The sequence below is a fragment of the Emys orbicularis genome, chromosome 1 (assembly GCF_028017835.1).
Source record: "Emys orbicularis isolate rEmyOrb1 chromosome 1, rEmyOrb1.hap1, whole genome shotgun sequence".
Lineage (NCBI taxonomy): Eukaryota > Metazoa > Chordata > Testudines > Emydidae > Emys > Emys orbicularis.
In genome coordinates this window covers 106,440,477-106,459,456 of record NC_088683.1, presented here as the reverse complement: position 1 = coordinate 106,459,456, position 18,980 = coordinate 106,440,477, and the positions used below count along the sequence as shown (strand labels likewise).

General features: G+C 40.8%; 1 protein-coding gene across 1 annotated transcript in view; it reads left to right on the top strand.

Annotated features, from left to right (window-relative positions):
- The first annotated feature begins 331 nt into the window (after positions 1 to 331).
- MYBPC1 (myosin binding protein C1) overlaps positions 332 to 18,980 on the top strand; it is an 87,315-nt gene continuing 68,666 nt past the window's right edge. The window contains exons 1-6 of the mRNA XM_065406269.1: positions 332 to 479; positions 7,262 to 7,315; positions 9,468 to 9,509; positions 16,448 to 16,483; positions 16,877 to 16,915; positions 18,284 to 18,319. Of these exons, the coding sequence (XP_065262341.1) occupies positions 332 to 479; positions 7,262 to 7,315; positions 9,468 to 9,509; positions 16,448 to 16,483; positions 16,877 to 16,915; positions 18,284 to 18,319 (355 nt within the window). The remainder of the gene's footprint in view (positions 480 to 7,261; positions 7,316 to 9,467; positions 9,510 to 16,447; positions 16,484 to 16,876; positions 16,916 to 18,283; positions 18,320 to 18,980) is intronic.

Sequence of the window (18,980 nt, the reverse complement as noted above, 5' to 3'; positions counted from 1 at the left end):
TTTAGAAATCGATTTTATACAGTCGATTGTGTATGTCCCCACTAAGCGCATTAAGTCGGCGGAGTGTGTCCTCACTACCGTGGCTAGCATCGACTCATGGAGCGGTGGACTGTGGGAAGCTATCCCACAGTTCCCACAGTTTCTGCTGCCCATTGGAATTCTGGGTTAAGCTCCCAATGCCTGATGGGGCAAAAACATTGTCGCGGGTGGTTTTGGGTACATGTCATCAGTCTCCCCTCCCTACCTCCCTCCCTCTGTGAAAGCAACTGCAGACAATCATTTTGCGCCTTTTTTCCTGGATTACCCATGCAGACACCATAGCATGGCAAACATGGAGCCCACTCAGCTCACCGCTGCTGTTGCGAGCATTGTAAACACCCCGCGCATTATAGTGCAGTATGTGCAGAACCTGGCTAAGAGATGGCAGCACGAGGACGATTGTGAGGAGGACATGGACACAGAGGTTCCTGAAAGCATGGGTTCTGGCAATTGGGACATCATGGCGGCAGTGGGGCTGGTTGATATAGTGGAACTCTGATTCTGGGCCCGGCAAACAAGCACAGACTGGTGGGACCGCATAGTGTTGCAGGTATGGGATGATTCCCAGTGGCTGCGAAACTTTTGCATGCGTAAGGCCACTTTCCTGGAACTCTGTGAGTTGCTTTCCCCTGCCCTGAAGCGCCAGAATACCAAGATGAGAGCAGCACTGACAGTTGAGAAGCGAGTGGCGATAGCCCTGTGGAAGCTACCAGTCAGTCAGAAATCAATTTGGAGTGGGCAAATCTACTATGGGGACTGCTGTGATTCAAATAGCCAATGCAATCACTGACGTTCTGCTATCAAGGGTAGTGACTCTGGGAAATGTGCAGGTCATAGTGGATGGCTTTGCTGCAATGGGGTTCCCTAACTGTGGTGGGGCGATAGACAGAACGCATATCCCTATCTTGGCACCGGACCACCTTGCCAACCAGTACATAAATCGCAAGGGGTAGTTCTCAGTGGTGCTGCAAGCACTGGTGGATCACCAGGGACATTTCACCGACATCAATGTGGGATGGCCGGGAAAGGTGCATGACGCTCTCATCTTTAGGAACTCTGGGCTGTTTGAGCAGCTGCAAGAAGGGACTTACTTCCCAGACCAGAAAATTACTGTTGGGGATGTTGAAATCCCAATAGTTATCCTAGGAGACCCAGCCTACCCCTTGCTCCCATGGCTCACGAAGCCATACACAGGCAGCCTGGACAGCAGTAAGGAGCAGTTCAACTATAGGCTGAGCAAGTGGAGAATGGTGGTAGAATGTGCCTTTGGACGTTTAAAAGCTTGCTGGCGTTGTTTGATGACTAGGTTAGACCTCAGCACAACCAATATTCCCATTGTTATTACTGCTTGCTGTGTGCTCCATAATATCTGTGAAACTAAGGGGGAGACATTTATGGCAAGGGAGGTTGAGGCAAATTGCCTGGCTGCCAATTTTGAACAGCCAGACGCCAGGGTAATTAGAAGAGCACAGGTAGGCGCGCTGTGCATCAGAGAGGCTTTGAAATCCAGTTTCATGACTGGCCAGGCTACAGTGTGACAGCTGTGTGTGTTTCTCCTTGATGCAAACCCGCCCTCGTTGTTGATTTTAATTCTCTGTAAGCCAACCTCCCACCTTCGATTACAGCTGGCAAAGGAGATAAAGTCACAATTGTTTTGAAACCATGCATTCTTTCTTTATTAATTTAAAAAAAAGGGAGACAACTGATAAGGTAGCCCGGGTGGGGTAGGGTGGGGTGTGGGAGGATGGGAGGAGGGAAGGACAAGGCCACATTGCTTATTGTAGCCACACTACAAATCAAAACTGTTTGAATGACAGCCTTCTGTTGCTTGGGCCATCCTCTGGAGTGGAGTGGCTGGGTGCCCGGAGCCTCCCCCTTCCCCCCCCCCCGCGTTCTTGGGTGTCTGGGTGAGGAGGATATGGAACTTGGGGAGGAGGGCAGGCGGTTGTACAGTGGATGCAGTGGTGGTCTGTGCTCTTGTTGGCTTTCCTGCAGCTCCACCAGACACCTGAGCATGTCCGTTTGCTTCCCCATTAGCCTCAGCAGCATTGCATCCAGCCTCTTCTCATCGCGCTCACTTAATGCTTTCCTGGACTCTGCCACTGAATGCCTCCATGCATTCAGCTGTGCCCTATCAGTGCAGGAGGACTACATGGGCTCGGAAAACATGTCATCGCGAGTGCGTTTTTTTCACCTTCTAATCTGCGATAACCTCAGGGATGGAGATGATAGGGGGAGCATAGAAACATGTGCACCTGCGGGGGGATAAAAAGGGAGAGTAAAATTTAAGATGATACATTTCTGAGAACAAAAGGGAGACTCTTTCACAGCGAATCAAGCAATTCATAGCAGACAGCACATGTGCTTTAGGTACAAGGTCGCATTTTGCCTTTTATATTGAGGGCCTGCCGGCACACATCACACATGGCTGGGCAACAGAATTCGGTTTCCAGGCAGCCATGGTAAGCCAAAGGGTACGTGGGTTTGGATTCTAATGCCTTCATAACATGTGGGAATGTTTTCAAACTGCAGCGCCCTCCTTTCCCATAGCAAGCAATGCCGGTTGGGTTTGCCATTTAAAAGGAGGGGCTGTGGTTTTCGGATGGATGTGCAGCACACATCTCCCCCCACCCCTCCGTGTGGCTATTTGGGATGATCCCTTCACCCCTCCCTCCGCCGCGTGGCTATTCTCAGGGATGATCCCTTTTAGCCAAGCGCAAACAGCCCAGCATGAATGGGGACTTTTTACTGTTCCCTTACAAAAATTCCCTTATTTCAACCAGGTGACCATGAATGATATCACTCTCCTGAGGCTAACACAGAAAGATCTAGACCGAATGTTGCTTGAATGCAACCAAAACCCAGGACCATTCGCTGCCATGCTTTGTGCTGCAATGATTCCAGACTATTTGCTACTGGCTTGGCGTGGTAAAGTGTCCTACCGAGGAGGATGAAATAAGGCAGCCCCCCCCCCCAGAAACCTTCTGCAAAGGCTTTCAAAGTACCTCCAGGAGAGCTTCATGGAGATGTCCCTGGAGGATTCCCACTCCATCCCCAGACACATTAACAGACTTTTCCAGTAGCTGTACTGGTCGTGAATGCATCCCAAGTCTTCAGGGCAAATCAAACATTAAACACTATTGCTTTTAAACCCTGTACTGTAGTTACAAATGTGCACTCACCAGAGGTGCCTTCTCCAGCTTCAGGGTCGGGGATTCCGCCTTGAGGGTATTGGCTCCAGGGTGATGAAAAGGTCCTGGCTGCCGGGGAGAACGGATTCACCGCTTGCCTGCTGCGCATTCTCCTCCTCCTCATCCACAAAATCCTCCTCCGTGTTGCGTGAGACTCCCCCCTTGCAGGTGTCCACAGACAGTTGTGGGGTAGTGGTAGGGTCCCCCCCTAGAATGCCATGCAGCTGATCATAGAAGCGGCATGTATGGGGCTCTGATCCAGAGTGACCATTTGCCTCCTTTGTCTTTTGGTAGGCTTGCCTGTGCTCCTTGACTTTCATGCGGCACTGCTGTGTGTCCCTGTTGTAGCCTCTGTCCATCATGCCCTGTGCAATTTTGGCATATATATTAGGATTTCTTCTTTTTGATCGGAGTTCTGCCTGCACAGATTCTTCTCCCCATACAGCAATCAGATCCAGTGTCTCCTGTTCGCTCCATGCTGGAGCTCGTTTGCGATTCCGGGGGACTGCATGGTCACCTGTGCTGCTGAGTTCGCCATGCTGACCAAACAGGAAATGAAATTCAAAAGTTCCCGGGGCTTTTCCTGTGTACCTGGCTAGTGCATCGGAGTTGAAAGTGCTGTCCAGAGCGGTCACATTGGAGCACTCTGGGATAGCTCCCGGAGGCCAATAACATCAATTTGCGTCCACTACCCCAAATTCGACCCAGCAATGTTGATTTTAGCGCTACTCCCCTTGCCCGGGAGGGGTACAGAAGTCGATTTTAAGAGCCCTTTAGGTCAAGGGAACGGGGTTGCTTGTGTAGACACATTCATTATAAAATCGACCTAATGTGGCTAAATTCGACCTAATCCTGTAGTGTAGACCAGGACTAACAGTGGTACTAGTGTTGCCAGGAGTGTTCCTCCACTATGTCAGTTTAAAGTGCTTCAGATATTTATGTATTACTAGCTAGCATATTGATTGCAGCTCACTATCAAAGCTCATATTCCATATTCCTCCAGTTGAAGGAAATTTTGCTGGAACATGGGATATCTTTGCTATATTAAAAAAGGGGGAAAAGCACCTGACAAAAGCATCATGATGATGATGGTGGTTTAGGCCCTGATTCAAGAAAGCATCCATATTGAGGACCAGGTGTGCTTAAGTTCCATTGACTTGAAGAACTCACACCAAACCTCAGAATGAATTTTTACTTCAATGGGACATCTAGGGGGCATGCTTAACTGCTGTTCTGAAATGGCTTGCTTTCCTGAATAAGGCCCTTCTATTGCAGTACTGCCCGAATTCCTCAGTCAGGGTCCCACTGGACAAGGTGTTATACAAACACACAAGTAGATATGGTCCCTGTCCCAAAGCACTTAAAATCTATTTTGAAAAAAATATGGGTTATAAATATTAGTATAGCATGTGGTAGCCATTTATTTACTATGCTGAGTTATGCAGATAGGAAGTCGAACCACAAAAACTAGTGTAATTTGATCCATAATTAAAAGAAGCAGTAGGTCAAATCTATATATTTAAGGCTAGTAAAGAACAGAATTATCAGACACATAGATGAACATGATTTGTTGCGGAAGAGTCAACATGGTTTTTGTAAAGGGAAATCATGCCTCACCAATCTACTAGAATTCTTTGAGAAGGTCAACAAGCATGTGGACAAGGGTGATCCAGTGGATATAGTGTATCTGGACTTTCAGAAAGCTTTTGAAGAGATCCCTCACCAAAGGCTCTTAAGCAAAGTAAGCTGTCATGGGATAAGAGAGAAAGTCCTCCCATGGATCAGTAACTGGTTAAAAGACAGGAAACAAAGGGTAGGAATAAATGGTCAGTTTTCAGAATTAAGAGAGATAAATAGTGGTGTCCCCCAGGGATATGTAGTGGGACCAAGGCCATTCGACATATTCATAAATGATCTGGAAAAAGGGGTAAACAGTGAGGTGGCAGATGATACAAAATTACTCAAGATAGTTAAGTCCAAAGCAGACTGTGAAGAGTTACAAAGGGATCTCACTAAAATAGATGAATGGGCAACAAAATGGCAGATGAAATTCAATGCTGATAAATGCAAAGGAGTGCACATTGGAAAGTATAATCCCAGCCATATATACAAAATGATGGGATCTAAATTAGCTGTTACCACTCAAGAAAGAGATCTTGAAATCATTGTGGATAGTTCTCTGAAAATATCCGCTCTATGTGCAGAGGCAGTCAAAAAAGCTAACAGAATGTTAGGTACCATTAGGAAAGGGATAGTTAATCAGTAAGGCTATGATTTAGTCATGAGTATTTTTTGTAAAAGTCACAGACAGGTCACAGGCAATAACCAAAAAGTCACGGCCACTGACATGTCTGTGACTTTTACTAAAAATAAATACCCCTAATTAAATCTTAGGTGCTGGGGACGGGGAAGCCCGGGGCCCCGCGCCTCCACTCCTGGTGGGGGCAGCCTGGGGTGCTGCTGCTGCTCCCAGACCGCTGCTGACCCCAAGGCCACCCCAGCTGCTCGGGGAGCCCTGGGGTCAGCCGCAGCAGCTGCTGCAGCTGCAGAAGTCACAGAGGTCCCAGAAAGTCACAGAATCCATGACGTCCGTGACTTCCGTGAAAGACTTGCAGCCTTAATAATAAGACAGAAAGTTTCATAATGCCACTATGGTATGCCCACACCCAGGGCCGTCCCTAGCTATTTTGGGGCCTATGCAGCCCCCCCGTGGGGGGGGGGGCTGGCTTGGGGCGCAGGAGGGAACCGCTCCCCAGCACTCACCGGTGGCGTGGCTGGGGTCAGGTCGCTGCACTTCCCGCCGCTGGTGGGTGCAGGAACCCAACCCCTGCTGCAGCCCTCAGGGGAGTGGGGGCGGGACTGGGGCGGACAGGGGCGGGGCTGGGGCAGAGCAGGGGCCATGGGGAAGAGATGGGGCAGGGGCTGGAGCAGATTGCAGCTGCGCAGGGCACCAGGAACTGTGGTGCCCCAAATTTCCTGGTGCCCTACGCAGATGCGTACTTTGCATATGGGTAGGGACAGCCCTGCCCACACCTTGATTACTGGGTGCAGTTCTGGTCACCACATCTCAAAAAAGATATATTGGAATTGGAAAGGTACAGAGAAGGGCAACAAAAATGATTAGGGGTATGGAACAGCTTCCGTATAAGGAGAGATTAAAAAGACTAGCAGTTTCCAGCTTGGAAAAGAGGCAACTATGGGAGGATATCATAGAGGTCTATTAAAATTATGAATGGTGTGGAGAAAGTGAATAAAGAAATGTTATTTACTCCTTCACATAGCACAACAGCCAGGGGTCACCCAATGAAATTAATAGGCAGCAGGTTTAAAACAATGGGAAGTATTTCACACAACACACAGTCAACCCGTGGAACTCTTTGCCTGCGAATGTTCTGAAGGCCAAAACTATAAAAATTAGGTAAGTTCATGGAGGATAGGTCCATCAATGGCTATTAGCTAAGATAGTCAGGGATGTAACCCCATGCTCTGAGTGTTCCTAGCCTCTGACCGCCAGAAGCTGGAAGTGGACAACAGGCAATGGATCACTCCTTGATAATTACCTGTTCTATTCATTCCCTCTGGAGCACCTGACATTGGCCACTGTCACAAGACAGGATACTGGGCTAGATGGACCATTGGTTTGACCCAGCATGATCATTCTTATGTTCTTAAGGCTACTGGTGATATTAGTTGTAGAAAAAGTGTATAGAACTGCTAACGAGATTCTGTGTAGTACCAAATGGGCCCTGTTATAATTTCTGTCCTTTTTTGTACAAAATAAAAACCATTTAAATATAAATCTCTAGAATAACTGGTGTCATTATGAAGACACAATACAGAGAAATTATGAATGACATAGGGAATAGGAAAGATGTTTTGCAATATGTATCAAAATAGAAGCTGATTTTTGAGGTTTGGTTTGAAGCCTTAAACTAACCCTGAATGTTTCTGGTTTCAACAATTATACAATGAAATGTATGAAAAATATGTTTTTTACTTCAAATTCAGCTTTTTCCTTTCTTTATTTTCAGAGAATGAAACTGAAGCAGAAATTTTGCCACCTGCAGAAACCACGCCACCTGCAGGTTAGTAAAGGAATTGCCTTAGTTACCTGATTTGGTCTGTAGCATAAACAGAATTGCGTGAGTCTGGACTGTGCTACAATACTGTGGTGTCTATTTTTATTGTCTGACTGTAAATAAACAGCTGCTGAACAATAGGAAGTGAGCTTGATTTAGTAAGGTGTTGTCTTCACTTACCATTCATATAGGTTTGCCTAAGAATTGCTAATTTCTCAAGCTTGATGTTGTTTAGAAGAGAGCTGATAAATATGAGACTGAAAATATCTTTCTGGACACAGTCATTGTAAAGGGATGATAAAATTTGGGGACTTGATTATGTTACCCACATTCATGTTGTTTCTAAACAAAAAGTCCCATTCATTTCCCATTGAATGTACTACTCAGTGTGGATAAGGGTGTCAGAATCAAACCCTTACTGAATAAGGGATCGAGGGACGTGATCGTTCCCCTTTATTCGACATTGGTGAGGCCTCATCTGGAGTACTGTGTCCAGTTTTAGGCCCCACACTGCAAGAAGGATGTGGAAAAATTGGAAAGAGTCCAGCGGAGGGCAACAAAAATGATTAGGGGTCTGGAGCGCATGACTTATGAGGAGAGGCTGAGGGAACTGGGATTGTTTAGTCTCCAGAAGAGAAGAATGAGGGGGGATTTGATAGCAGCCTTCAACTACCTGAAGGGGGGTTCCAAAGAGGATGGAACTCGGCTGTTCTCAATGGTGGCAGATGACAGAACAAGGAGCAATGGTCTCAAGTTGCAGTGGGGGAGGTCTAGGTTGGATATTAGGAAACACTATTTCACTAGGAGGGTGGTGAAGCACTGGAATGCGTTACCTAGGGAGGTGGTGGAGTCTCCTTCCTTGGAGGTTTTTAAGGCCCGGCTTGACAAAGCCCTGGCTGGGATGATTTAGTTGGGAATTGGTCCTGCTTTGAGCAGGGGGTTGGACTAGATGACCTCCTGAGGTCCCTTCCAACCCTGATATTCTATGATTCTATGATTCTAAGGCTTCAGATAAATATGAAGATTTGAACATAGCTAGCCCCTTTTCTCTTGTGAGAACGTGAACCGTAGAAGGCCCAAGCACTTATGGTTTGATCTGCATGCTCACCTGAACTACATTAACACTCATAAAGTGGTATAACTATATACCCCATGTATTTGTTTGGTTTATTATTGGATCAATTCTAGTTTCTAGTCCCATCTTGGACTGCACATCAGCTAGTTAACTCTCATCCAACCACCATACTCTGTTGGGCACTATGTAAGTCATTCAACCACAGTGAGGAGGTCAGATTTGATGGGAAATAGAGTTGAGTGTCCTCTGTGTACTGAAGACACTACAACCCATACATCCTTGCAACACCTCCAAATGGCCCCATAAACAAATTGAACAAGATAGTTAACAAAATAGAATCCAGCAAAACCCTGGAATAGAGAACCCTTTTGGCAATTAAGAATTTACAAAAACTAACCTCTGGGTTGTCTCAGGCAGAAAAGATGAGTCACTCAGGAGTGACCCTATCTATTCCTGCTATGATCTACAATAGCACCTCATTGCCAACAGTAATGAAAGCAGATAGCCTAAAAGAATCAGTATGGCTATTTGATCTTAAACCCTCCCCAGGAAGAGATGTCAGACCATATCTCCAGCGCTATCTGTCTGTACTGTACACCAACCTAAAAACAAATTGACTGGGGCCCAGGAGATCTGAGGCATTTAGGTACTATCAGAATATGACAGTATCGAATGCCTGATCCAAAGCCCATTGACATCAATTGGAGTCTTTCAATTGGCAACAGTGGGCTTCAGAACAGTTCCCAAGAGAACAAGGGTCTAACAATTGCTGCTTTCAAAGAAGGTGTCACTTTGCTTCCTGTGAGGGAGGCCGCAACAATCCTCTTCAATAGTACATAATCCGATAACATATCAAACACAAAATGCATGTATATTATTCTAATATGTAACATTTGGTGTGGTGAATTATAGCTACACATTATACAATTACCAATAACCCTAAGAAATAGCCTTTTTGTGGGGGTGGAGTGGGGTTTACACATTTACATGACCTAAAGCTTTGCTGTATTCTTTATAATGCTGTGTAAGTTTTTCTTTTTACTTTAAGATTCTCTCAAAAATGTACTTGTACTTCCTACACAGAACAAAAGAAACCAAAAGAGGATGGAACCGAACAGGCTAAAGGTGAGTGGACAGTCATATACCAAAAGCTGGAAGCAGGCAAAGCATCCATAAATGCTGTAATGATGCTAGATTGTTTGAGCTTTTTTCAGAATTTTGGTGCATTATATTACAGTAGTGTGGTTTGAAGCTTCCGGGATTTTTTTTCTGCATGACTCATTGAGCACAAGGAAATTATGCTGTTTATGTGTTTCCTTCAAAAGTTCCATAAACAAGTATGAAACTCACTAGCCTTTGTTGAGCTATACTGTGTTGTAACCATGATTAGTTAGATAAAATGGTCCATCTTCCTGGATCAGATTTCAAATGATTTGCATGAGCAGAAAGCCATCTTCAAATGAGCATGAATGGTGACATTGACAGAATTCAACAAAATTCAGATCAGTGCATACCAGTAGCTCTTGCATGAGGTGGGCAATCTCATTTTATCATCCAAGGCTGTTTCTATTCTACCTTAGAACCTTGGTATTTCATGCTGTACATTTTCATCAGACATCTGGTCAACTAAGTCATCTAACTTCCACATGTTCTTCTGTAAAGGAATCGTCTCACTTCATTAATTTTTCTTCATTTAGGGCCCAGTGGTAAACCCCAATACATGTTCTGTGTTACTGCCTTACTTGAAAAATCATCTGCTGTGAACACACACAAACATACACATAATTATACATGGATCCAACAAACAGCTACGTTTTCAAGATACAAAGCTATTCCTGCTGCTTAGCTGAAATTAGAATCTGGCCCTCAATTGGCAACACTTCCATTTAGGAGCACACATTTGGTGGGATTGGGTCAAATTCTACCCTTTTGTATGAAAAGAAAGATCAAATATGGCACATACTGTGCATTATTCTGTATTCTCTACTTGAACAGCTCATCAGTTCACTTTGAAATGGACAGTATAGTTTATTGATTCAAGTATGAGGTTTCTGATGCTGATAAAAAAAAAATCTCAATCAGACTAAGGTCTGTTTATAGTTGACCCAACATTTTTTCATTATTTGGAACAGGCCTTGAATATCTACTCTGACTTTGATCTCACCTAGCTGGGAGCTTATAGATTTGCCTTTTAAAAAGACTAGATGTGATGTGGCATCTAAGACTTGTTTACAGATTAATTTGAAAAAGATGTGGCACAGTGCATGGCCATTTGTGTCAAGAAAATCTGAATGCCAATGTTGAGAATGAATGAACCAAATATCACTGGCAGAATAAACATGCTGAACTTAGCGTCAGTGCATGCTGCTAACTGTCTTCCAATAGTGCTTCTATTTTGTCACAAAAATATTTTGGGAAGGACTTAAATCTATCATTCTTGGCAACAGTTTTATTCAGGAGCATTTTGCACTCCAAATAGGTAGAAACAGAAATGAAGATTTTTGCCTTATAGTAGTCTAGCAGTTGTTGGTTATGACTGCTTGAATTTTGACCTGGGAAAAACATTTTGCTCCTGAATTGAACATCTATAATATCTTCCCCTCTAACTCTACAAGTCTATATTTTGCTGAATTAAAAAGACACCTTGGTAAGTATCTCATCGAACACTACTGTACTATCTTTTTTATACAATCTGTCTTGCGGTTTTTGAAGCTTCACACTAGCAAAGAATAAAGAGATTTGCTGGAGGGTAGGAGTTTTTCATGGGGCTGAGCCATTTACTTCTAGTGCTTGGAATGGTTTTTAAATTTAAAAAATTGTTTGAGATTCTACTACACAAAGTAAAAGTTGAGGTGTTTCCATTTTAATCATATTTCAACTAGCAACAACCGCTAAAGTAAGAGTTCCAATAAGAAACTGAATAGTGAAATGTCAGAAGGATTGTGGTACTGATAAGTAGAAAAGATTCTCTTCTCATCCATCATGGTCTAGTGGAGCTGTTCCTTTATATAGCAGCACAGAAGTCATTGTCAGTAAGACTCAGAGCATGCTGAATGAGTTAGCTGAAATTATTAATTAAATTTATTATTATTTACATTGCAGTCTGAACCCCAGCTCCTGTGAACCCCAATCCAGGGCTAGGATTCCGTTGTGCATAAGGGAAGAGAGTCTTTAAGACTCTCATGCTCATCTGTTATGAAGAATTTTGTATATGGTATTCTTTATAATAACAAGCATAGTTCCTGAATATCAGAAGAAAAGGCCTCTCTCTTCTCCATTTGCTGAAAGTCATGTTATATTAGAAAAATATATTTTAAAGGGCTGTTTACCAACAAGGAACAGGGAGAGAGCCAGCCAACAACTGGCTTTTGTACTACTGAGTCCAGGATGGAGCTAAAAACTGCTTCCATAACTTTGCAGGTGGCAGTTTTGGGTCTTCTCTGAATTATGTGGGATGGTGAAGGGTTTCACATCTAGATAGCATAATACATGGATGCTTTGCAGATCAAACAAATTCTAAGATATTCATGATAGTTCATATTAGCCACCCTCCCCGGTACATGGGAAGTTGTCTGTCTGCAGAGAGATCAGGTTGTACATGAATCCTACAGCCAAGCAAGAAAACCTAGGCCATGTTCTTCACAAGTTCCAGATGATTTTTGTGGCATAGAGCCAGCAGTTAGGCAGAAAAAGTATACCTACTTGTGTGTCTGCTCTACTATTCTGTTACTTGTTGGTAGTTACTGTCTGTCCATGGTAAAACATTTGTCTACCTATTACATTATTAGTAGGTCTAGTAGAGTTGAGAAAATGGGTCACACCATGTGAAAAATTCTTTGTTCTCTTTCTAGGCTTTTCACTGGAAATGATTAGTTCAGAGCAGTGAAAAGAAAATTTGCCTGCTCCTGTATAATTTTGCCACTTTCATAGACATCTGAGTTGTGTAACTGGAAAATTCAGAACTCAGATGTAGCTACTAAGTATTCATTTTATTTGCAGAACAAGAAGTGAATCAGCAGAAGTTCCACCAAACTTATCGCCATGTCATCTTATACTGATCCCATTTTCCATTTTTTTCTTTTTTCTTTTTAAATTTAGCATCATCTTTTACACAAAGTATTGTTATCATGATTTTCTCAATCTAAAAACAGTTTGCTTATTCCTTTCTTTAGGTACCATCCAGCCATTCAGGAGTCTACTAATAAACTTCTGCGTATTTCACTGATGTGCTTTCTCTAGGTTCCATCCAGCCATCTACTAAAATGTCTGCATGTTTCATCCCTGTATTTTCTTTAGGTTTCACTAAGCCTTTCATCTGTCTACTAAAACTTCAATTCTTTCACTTGGCTGCCCAGCACCTTAAGTACCTAACAGTTCCTGTACAGTTTAATGGGAGCTGCTGAGTCCTCAGCACTTTGAAAAGCCAAACAATGTATTTAATAAGCTTGATTTTAGGCACAGAGTTTTGAAAATCTTGGTCATTGTTAGGACTAAATTGTGCTCTCAGTTACACCAGTGTAAATCTAGATTGACTCAGTGAGTTTAATTGGAGTTATTCTAGGTTTATCCTGGTAAAAGTGAGAAGAGAATTGAGCCCAGTTTCTTTGTGACTTTATAGTAAATTTATGTTAATTGATGTACATTAATTTGAATACCTAAGATTGTAAGAATATCCTCAACTCCCTCATAATATCTAATTTATTAATAGATCTATAATTTATTTTATCCCCACTAAGTGTTACAGATAATCAGTATATGCAATATATATAATTATCCAAGTGCTTTATGACTTTCATATATTGTGTTAGTGTAAGAATGCACATTCTCATCTATTTCATCTCGCTTTACTCCCTTCCTATTTGTGAAAGCTAACATCTTTAAATATAGTTCTGTTCATATTATTATTCTTAAATCATGTTAAGGTCAAAAAGTGTTTCCTCTATAACACAGACCGGGTAAAATATAGCTCTCCATTAACCTAAGCAAAAGTACCTGAGGTTACCTGGGTATGACTGAGAGGAAATTTTGGCCTGCTATATGTATGGGTCTTTAGCTTTCTCAGATTGCAATACCTATTCTTTGCTTGCCTAATCTGTAGCAGCAAATATCCAAATAACTTGCTTACATTACCAAACTTCCTGCACAACTCAGAAGTCAAGTGTTTCCATGCCTACAATAAACAAAAGTATCATGTATGTTAAGGGTGCTGTTTTGTATCTGCGCTCTACTCAGTTAACCTTTTCTGCTCTTTCACAAAAGTGACAATAGTGACTCTAGATTTAAAATAGTGTTCAGTTTTCAGTTAAAGTAGAGCATAAATTTGTTTGTTAGACATGAGAATATATGGAACAGAACTAAAATCACTCTATGTGTAGGTTGAATTTTGGGGGAAGTCTGATGTGAATTCCTTCAATAGTTAGGAGACTGAATGACTTTTAAAAAAATAGTTTAGAGTTGTTGTTTTTGTGAAGCATTCTTGTTTAGAAATTATTAAGTTGTAACAGTTCAAACTTTCTAGAGATATAGATCTAAACAGTTTCAGGAATGTTATATATGAGCCTTTTCCACAGAGGCACAGGTGAAAATAAGTTGTTAGAGAGGATGTGGCTCCCCAGTAGAGCTCCAGGTGCCGCAGAAGCAGGGTAGGTGCTCCAATATAGCTTAGTGTATACATCTTCTCCAGAAGCACACCTCCTAAGGTGTAAAGAATGGGTGTTCTTAGATCTGTAGTGGGACTCCCCTCCTGTACATCTTGGGAGCTGCACAGCTTTTCTGCTATCCCATTTGCACACCGTGGAAGCCATGAGGAACCCAGCACCACAGAAAATGTAATACATATGGCACACAAAATTATCTGTGCCAATCCAATTTTAAAAAAGAAGAAAATATCAACATGGAAACCTTTATTAACTTAACATTAAGGTTGCTAAAGTAATAATTATAATTTTTCAGTAAAATACAGAACTGCAATATTACTATTTTAAAAAAACCTTAAGAATTAAGGGGCAGATTGTGGAACGCCCTCTCTTGTGTGCACAGGATGTAAGGGGGAAAGAGTAAGACCACACTCACCCACCTCTGAGCAACCTCCATGCATCTTGGCTCCTGGCACAGTAGGGAAAGCAGGTTCCGCCTGACCAGTGTTCAATCATCCTATGAAGCAAGTGGGTGAGGAGGGGTCTGAAAGTTAATATCTTTGCCTCACCCCCAACATGTTGACCGTAACAAATTATTTACCCCAGAACCAATTCTAAGCCCTTTAGGGCTCCTCCGGGAGCTACACAGCTACAGACCACCCCATTACACAGGACTGTGCCTAAAGGTACAATCTAGCTGTAGAAGATCAAGGATTATATATGTAAATAGGCATTGCTAATGTATGTGTACCATTGAAAGAGTATGTATGCATGAGTATGACTTGTGGGTCAAAGTTAATGTGGTCACTGGTCAAAGTTAAGGTAGTCACATTTTCACATGTGAATGCTGTCAGAAACTGAATGTGAAGGCAATATGTATTACCTTTCATGTTCATTCCCACTCTTTGTAATGTTTGAAGTTGTTCTGCTGTTGATCCTGTATTATCTTTTTTGTGGAAGAGTTATATTAATTACTTCAGCAACCTTTCATCCAAGTTATCAGTGTTTTATTGGGAAATATATTGCATCATTTGCTTTCTGTAGCTCTGTTAGTTTAGTGAATCTCTTTACAAAATTAAATGAGACTGCTTTAATATTTCCCTATAACAGAAAAGTCACATTTATATACCTTCATTAAAGTGCCATGCTATGTAGTTATATGAGCTGTTAGTTACCATAAAAACCATTTATAGTAGTTCCTGAAGAGGAGGAAACAGGTTGTTATATTAGGCCAATTTAGAAAAAGATGCAAATTTTATTTAACTTTATAAAGTTAAATAAAATAAAGTTTATAAAGTTGAAGATGCACATTTTAGTTAACATTTATAGGTACAGTAGAACCTCAGAGTTACAAACACCTTGGGAATGGAGGTTGTTTGTAACTCTGAAATGTTCGTAACTCTGAACAAAACATTATAGTTCTTTCAAAAATTTACAAATGAACATTGACTTAATACAGCTTTGAAACTTTACTGTACAGATGAAAAATGTTGCTTTCCCTTTTTTTAGTAGTTTACATTTAAAATAGTACTGTACTGTATTTGCCTTTTTTACTTTTTTGTCGTCTCTGCTGCTGCCTGATTGCGTACTTCCAGTTCCAAATGAGCTGTGTGGTTGACTGGTCAGTTCGTAACTCTGGTGTTTATAACTCTGAGGTTCTACTGTATGTCTGTATATCTTGAAGCCATAATTATATCTAGTTTGTTCTAGCCTCTCAACAAGTACACAGGTAAAAATTATATTTTTCTACTAAAACCCATTTAAAACACTAATACTTATGGTCTATTTTCACCAGAGACTGAGCTCTGTGTGTGTTCTATTCAACAGCTAAAATTCAAATACAGTTATTAGCTAACGAAAAATACTGTACTGTTGTAGAAAGTGCCTTTTATCTTGCCACTAGGGTCTCCTCAGAATCATGAATATTGTCACTAGACCTTAACATCAATATTTTAATGGCACTTTCATACTTTTCCAGGTTTTATTATTATTATTATTAATAATAATAAAACCAATAATAATAATTAATAATAATAAAACCTGGAAAAGTATGAAAGTGCCATTAAAATATTAATGTTAATAATAATATTCAGGGCATAGTATATGAGTTAACATTTTAAAATAACAGTACAATTGCTAAAATAGATTATAATTCTTAGGAAATGAAGTATTAATACCAAAGAGTGGGGCCATTATTCAATGTTTATCAAATGAAAACCAAGTGAACTGATAATGATTCAGTACTTGAAGTGTTACCTGTATATGGAAAAAACTGAGTTGCTTAGTCCCTTCATTTTGGATTAATCTTCTAATGCAGGAGTTACTAACTGTGTGTATAGTGGTGGTTTTTTAAATTGTGGTATGTTTTGCGTGTCTGAAATGGTTTAGTTATGTTGAATGTATATGTGGTACGCATTTTACTTGCAGACATGAACGTCAGCGAATCGACATCCTCTTCAGAAGGTCAGATATGTGGTTGACCTTGATTTCATTTTTTGGTCTTTTGTATTCACTGTGGATTACATCTCTAACAAACAGAATCACTTAAAAAACTCTCATATAAATCCATATTTTAATAATAGATCACAGTTCACATCCCATTATTTTATTTATTTATTTGTTTATTTATTTATTTTACTTGCCTGGAGCATTAAGGTTTACCATTTCAGCTACTGAATTACTCAACGCTTTATTCATCAGTTTGAAGTTTCCATTACGAGTGTTTCCAACTATCATGATTTCCCCCCCCCTTTTATTTTGCAGGTTTCACATTTTCGTTTGTTTGTACTAAAAAGGATAATCTACAGTGCTCTCTTTTTCCTTGTATAGTTTTTTTATTCATATTTCTTTTTACAGATGAAGATGACAGTGCTTCAGTTAATACGCCACAAGCAGGTTAGGATTATTACAGTGCTTTTTTCCTTCCTCCTTAGAAAAAACTAGACTAGAAAAAAATAGGTCCTGATTCTGTAGTTTGCACTTAAGCATAATTTCCATCAACACAGAAACTTCTTCAGATACTTTAGTTGAAATTCACCTCCCCATGCAGTGGGCCAGTACAAGGCTTTTACAGCACTGAAATCCCACTTGTATCTTCTTATAAGGACTTAAGTGAGACTTCACTATTTCATAGCAGGTGAAATGCTCAGCTGCTCTGAAGGTCAGACTCTGTATGCATTCATCTGGAGGAATACAGACTGCATTTTTAAGGTTAAACCTGAACCCAAATTTCAGAATTATAATTAAACTAAATCCTTATGATTTAAAACTAGTTATCGCCACCTGATTGGATGTCACCTTACTTGGGCTGTTTACTGATGCCACTGCTCTACCAGTCAATCAGAAGTCAGGTGGCTTTAATTTTTCAGTGCTGACCACCAGTCAGCTGACAAATAAAAGGGCTTCAAACCACAACCACTGAATGAAAGCAGCAGTAAAAGATGCTGTGTAAGGTCCTAGTGCCACCAACTTTGGGGTGTTGCTGAAACCTCATCCTGCCCACACACATGCTTTCCAACCATGTTTTATGTTAATTTGCTTAAAAAGGAGTGCAAACCCTTAATGAAACCCAATGATGGAATGCCTAATGATTCACATCAATTTATTAAAGTAAGAAATGCTGTGAATTATTTTAGTTCCCTTAAGAAATTATCAACTTTTACACAAACCCCTTGAAAATGAAATATTACAGGGGCCAGATCTTCAGCTGAAATCAGTGGAGTTACACTGATATGTACCAGCTGAGGATCTGGCCCTTAATTCTAAAAATAAAACTATTATTTTAACCACTCCTAAAAAGAACCCTCAACATTTCTTTTCCATTATTTCTCTGGATTTTTTTTTTCAACCTGAGTCATTATATTGTTAAACTTCAAGATACTGTCCTTTAGGATGAATAATGGACTGAAATGTTTTCTATTATCTTGAACTACCCAGAATTTTGAGGAAAGTATTGGCCTTGTTGCATCCTTCTAAAATGTGAACCTTTGGAAAGGAAGCCTTGCACAGAGATGCACACTATGTTAATTACGTCTTCCTGTGTTGAATACAGAAACGGAAGAAAGATAATTGAGGTTTAGACTCAGTTATACACTTTTCATATTCCTGTATTGAGACATCTCCACATGATTATGCTCCTAAATTTCTGTTCTACCTCTGCTACTTGTGTACAGTCAATTTTTTTTTTAAAGAACCAGTAAACTCTAAGGTCAATTACACTGTGATCTCTAAACTGGGATCATCCAGGTTACTCTTTCCTTTCAGATGGGACTACTCGGTCAGTGGAGAGAAAAGATTCAGGTGAGACCTCCTGAAAAAAAAATAGAAACATTCCAACTCTAACATAGTGCAATTATTATTAATTAATTATTTCTTGGCACTAATGTACCTTTATTTTATATTACAGTCATTCATATCCCATTAAATCTTAACTTTTCAGTTGATTTTAAATGTCAAAGAAAAGGGGTTACTCGGGAAAATCTACTTGGAAATTTAGAAATAGACATCTCTCTTAAATGAAATGTGCAGATGGGACTTCAACCCCAGTTATTTACCTGGAATAGCTGAAATCTGTGAATCTTTTTAATAAAAACCAAACACATGATGACTTTATGTGATCTTCTTGCATATAGAAACTTTTATAACATTTTTTTTCAGAATCACATTGTGGTTTATTAGGATTGCAGCTGGTTTCACACTAAAAATTCCAGTACCAGACACAGCTATATAAAGAATTTTCACTAGTGACCCTTTCCAATTTGTATTTATGTTGTGTTTTTGTATGTGTACCAGTATACTATATATACAGCATATAGATAGATACATCTCTCCCTATACATTTGTGTCTGTATGTGCATGTGTATATGTGTGTTTACATGTGAGCAATAACACAATTACATGTGCAGTAGAACTGGATACTCCCGCACATTGAGTGCACTAAGAGACAAAGTTAAAAGCCTAG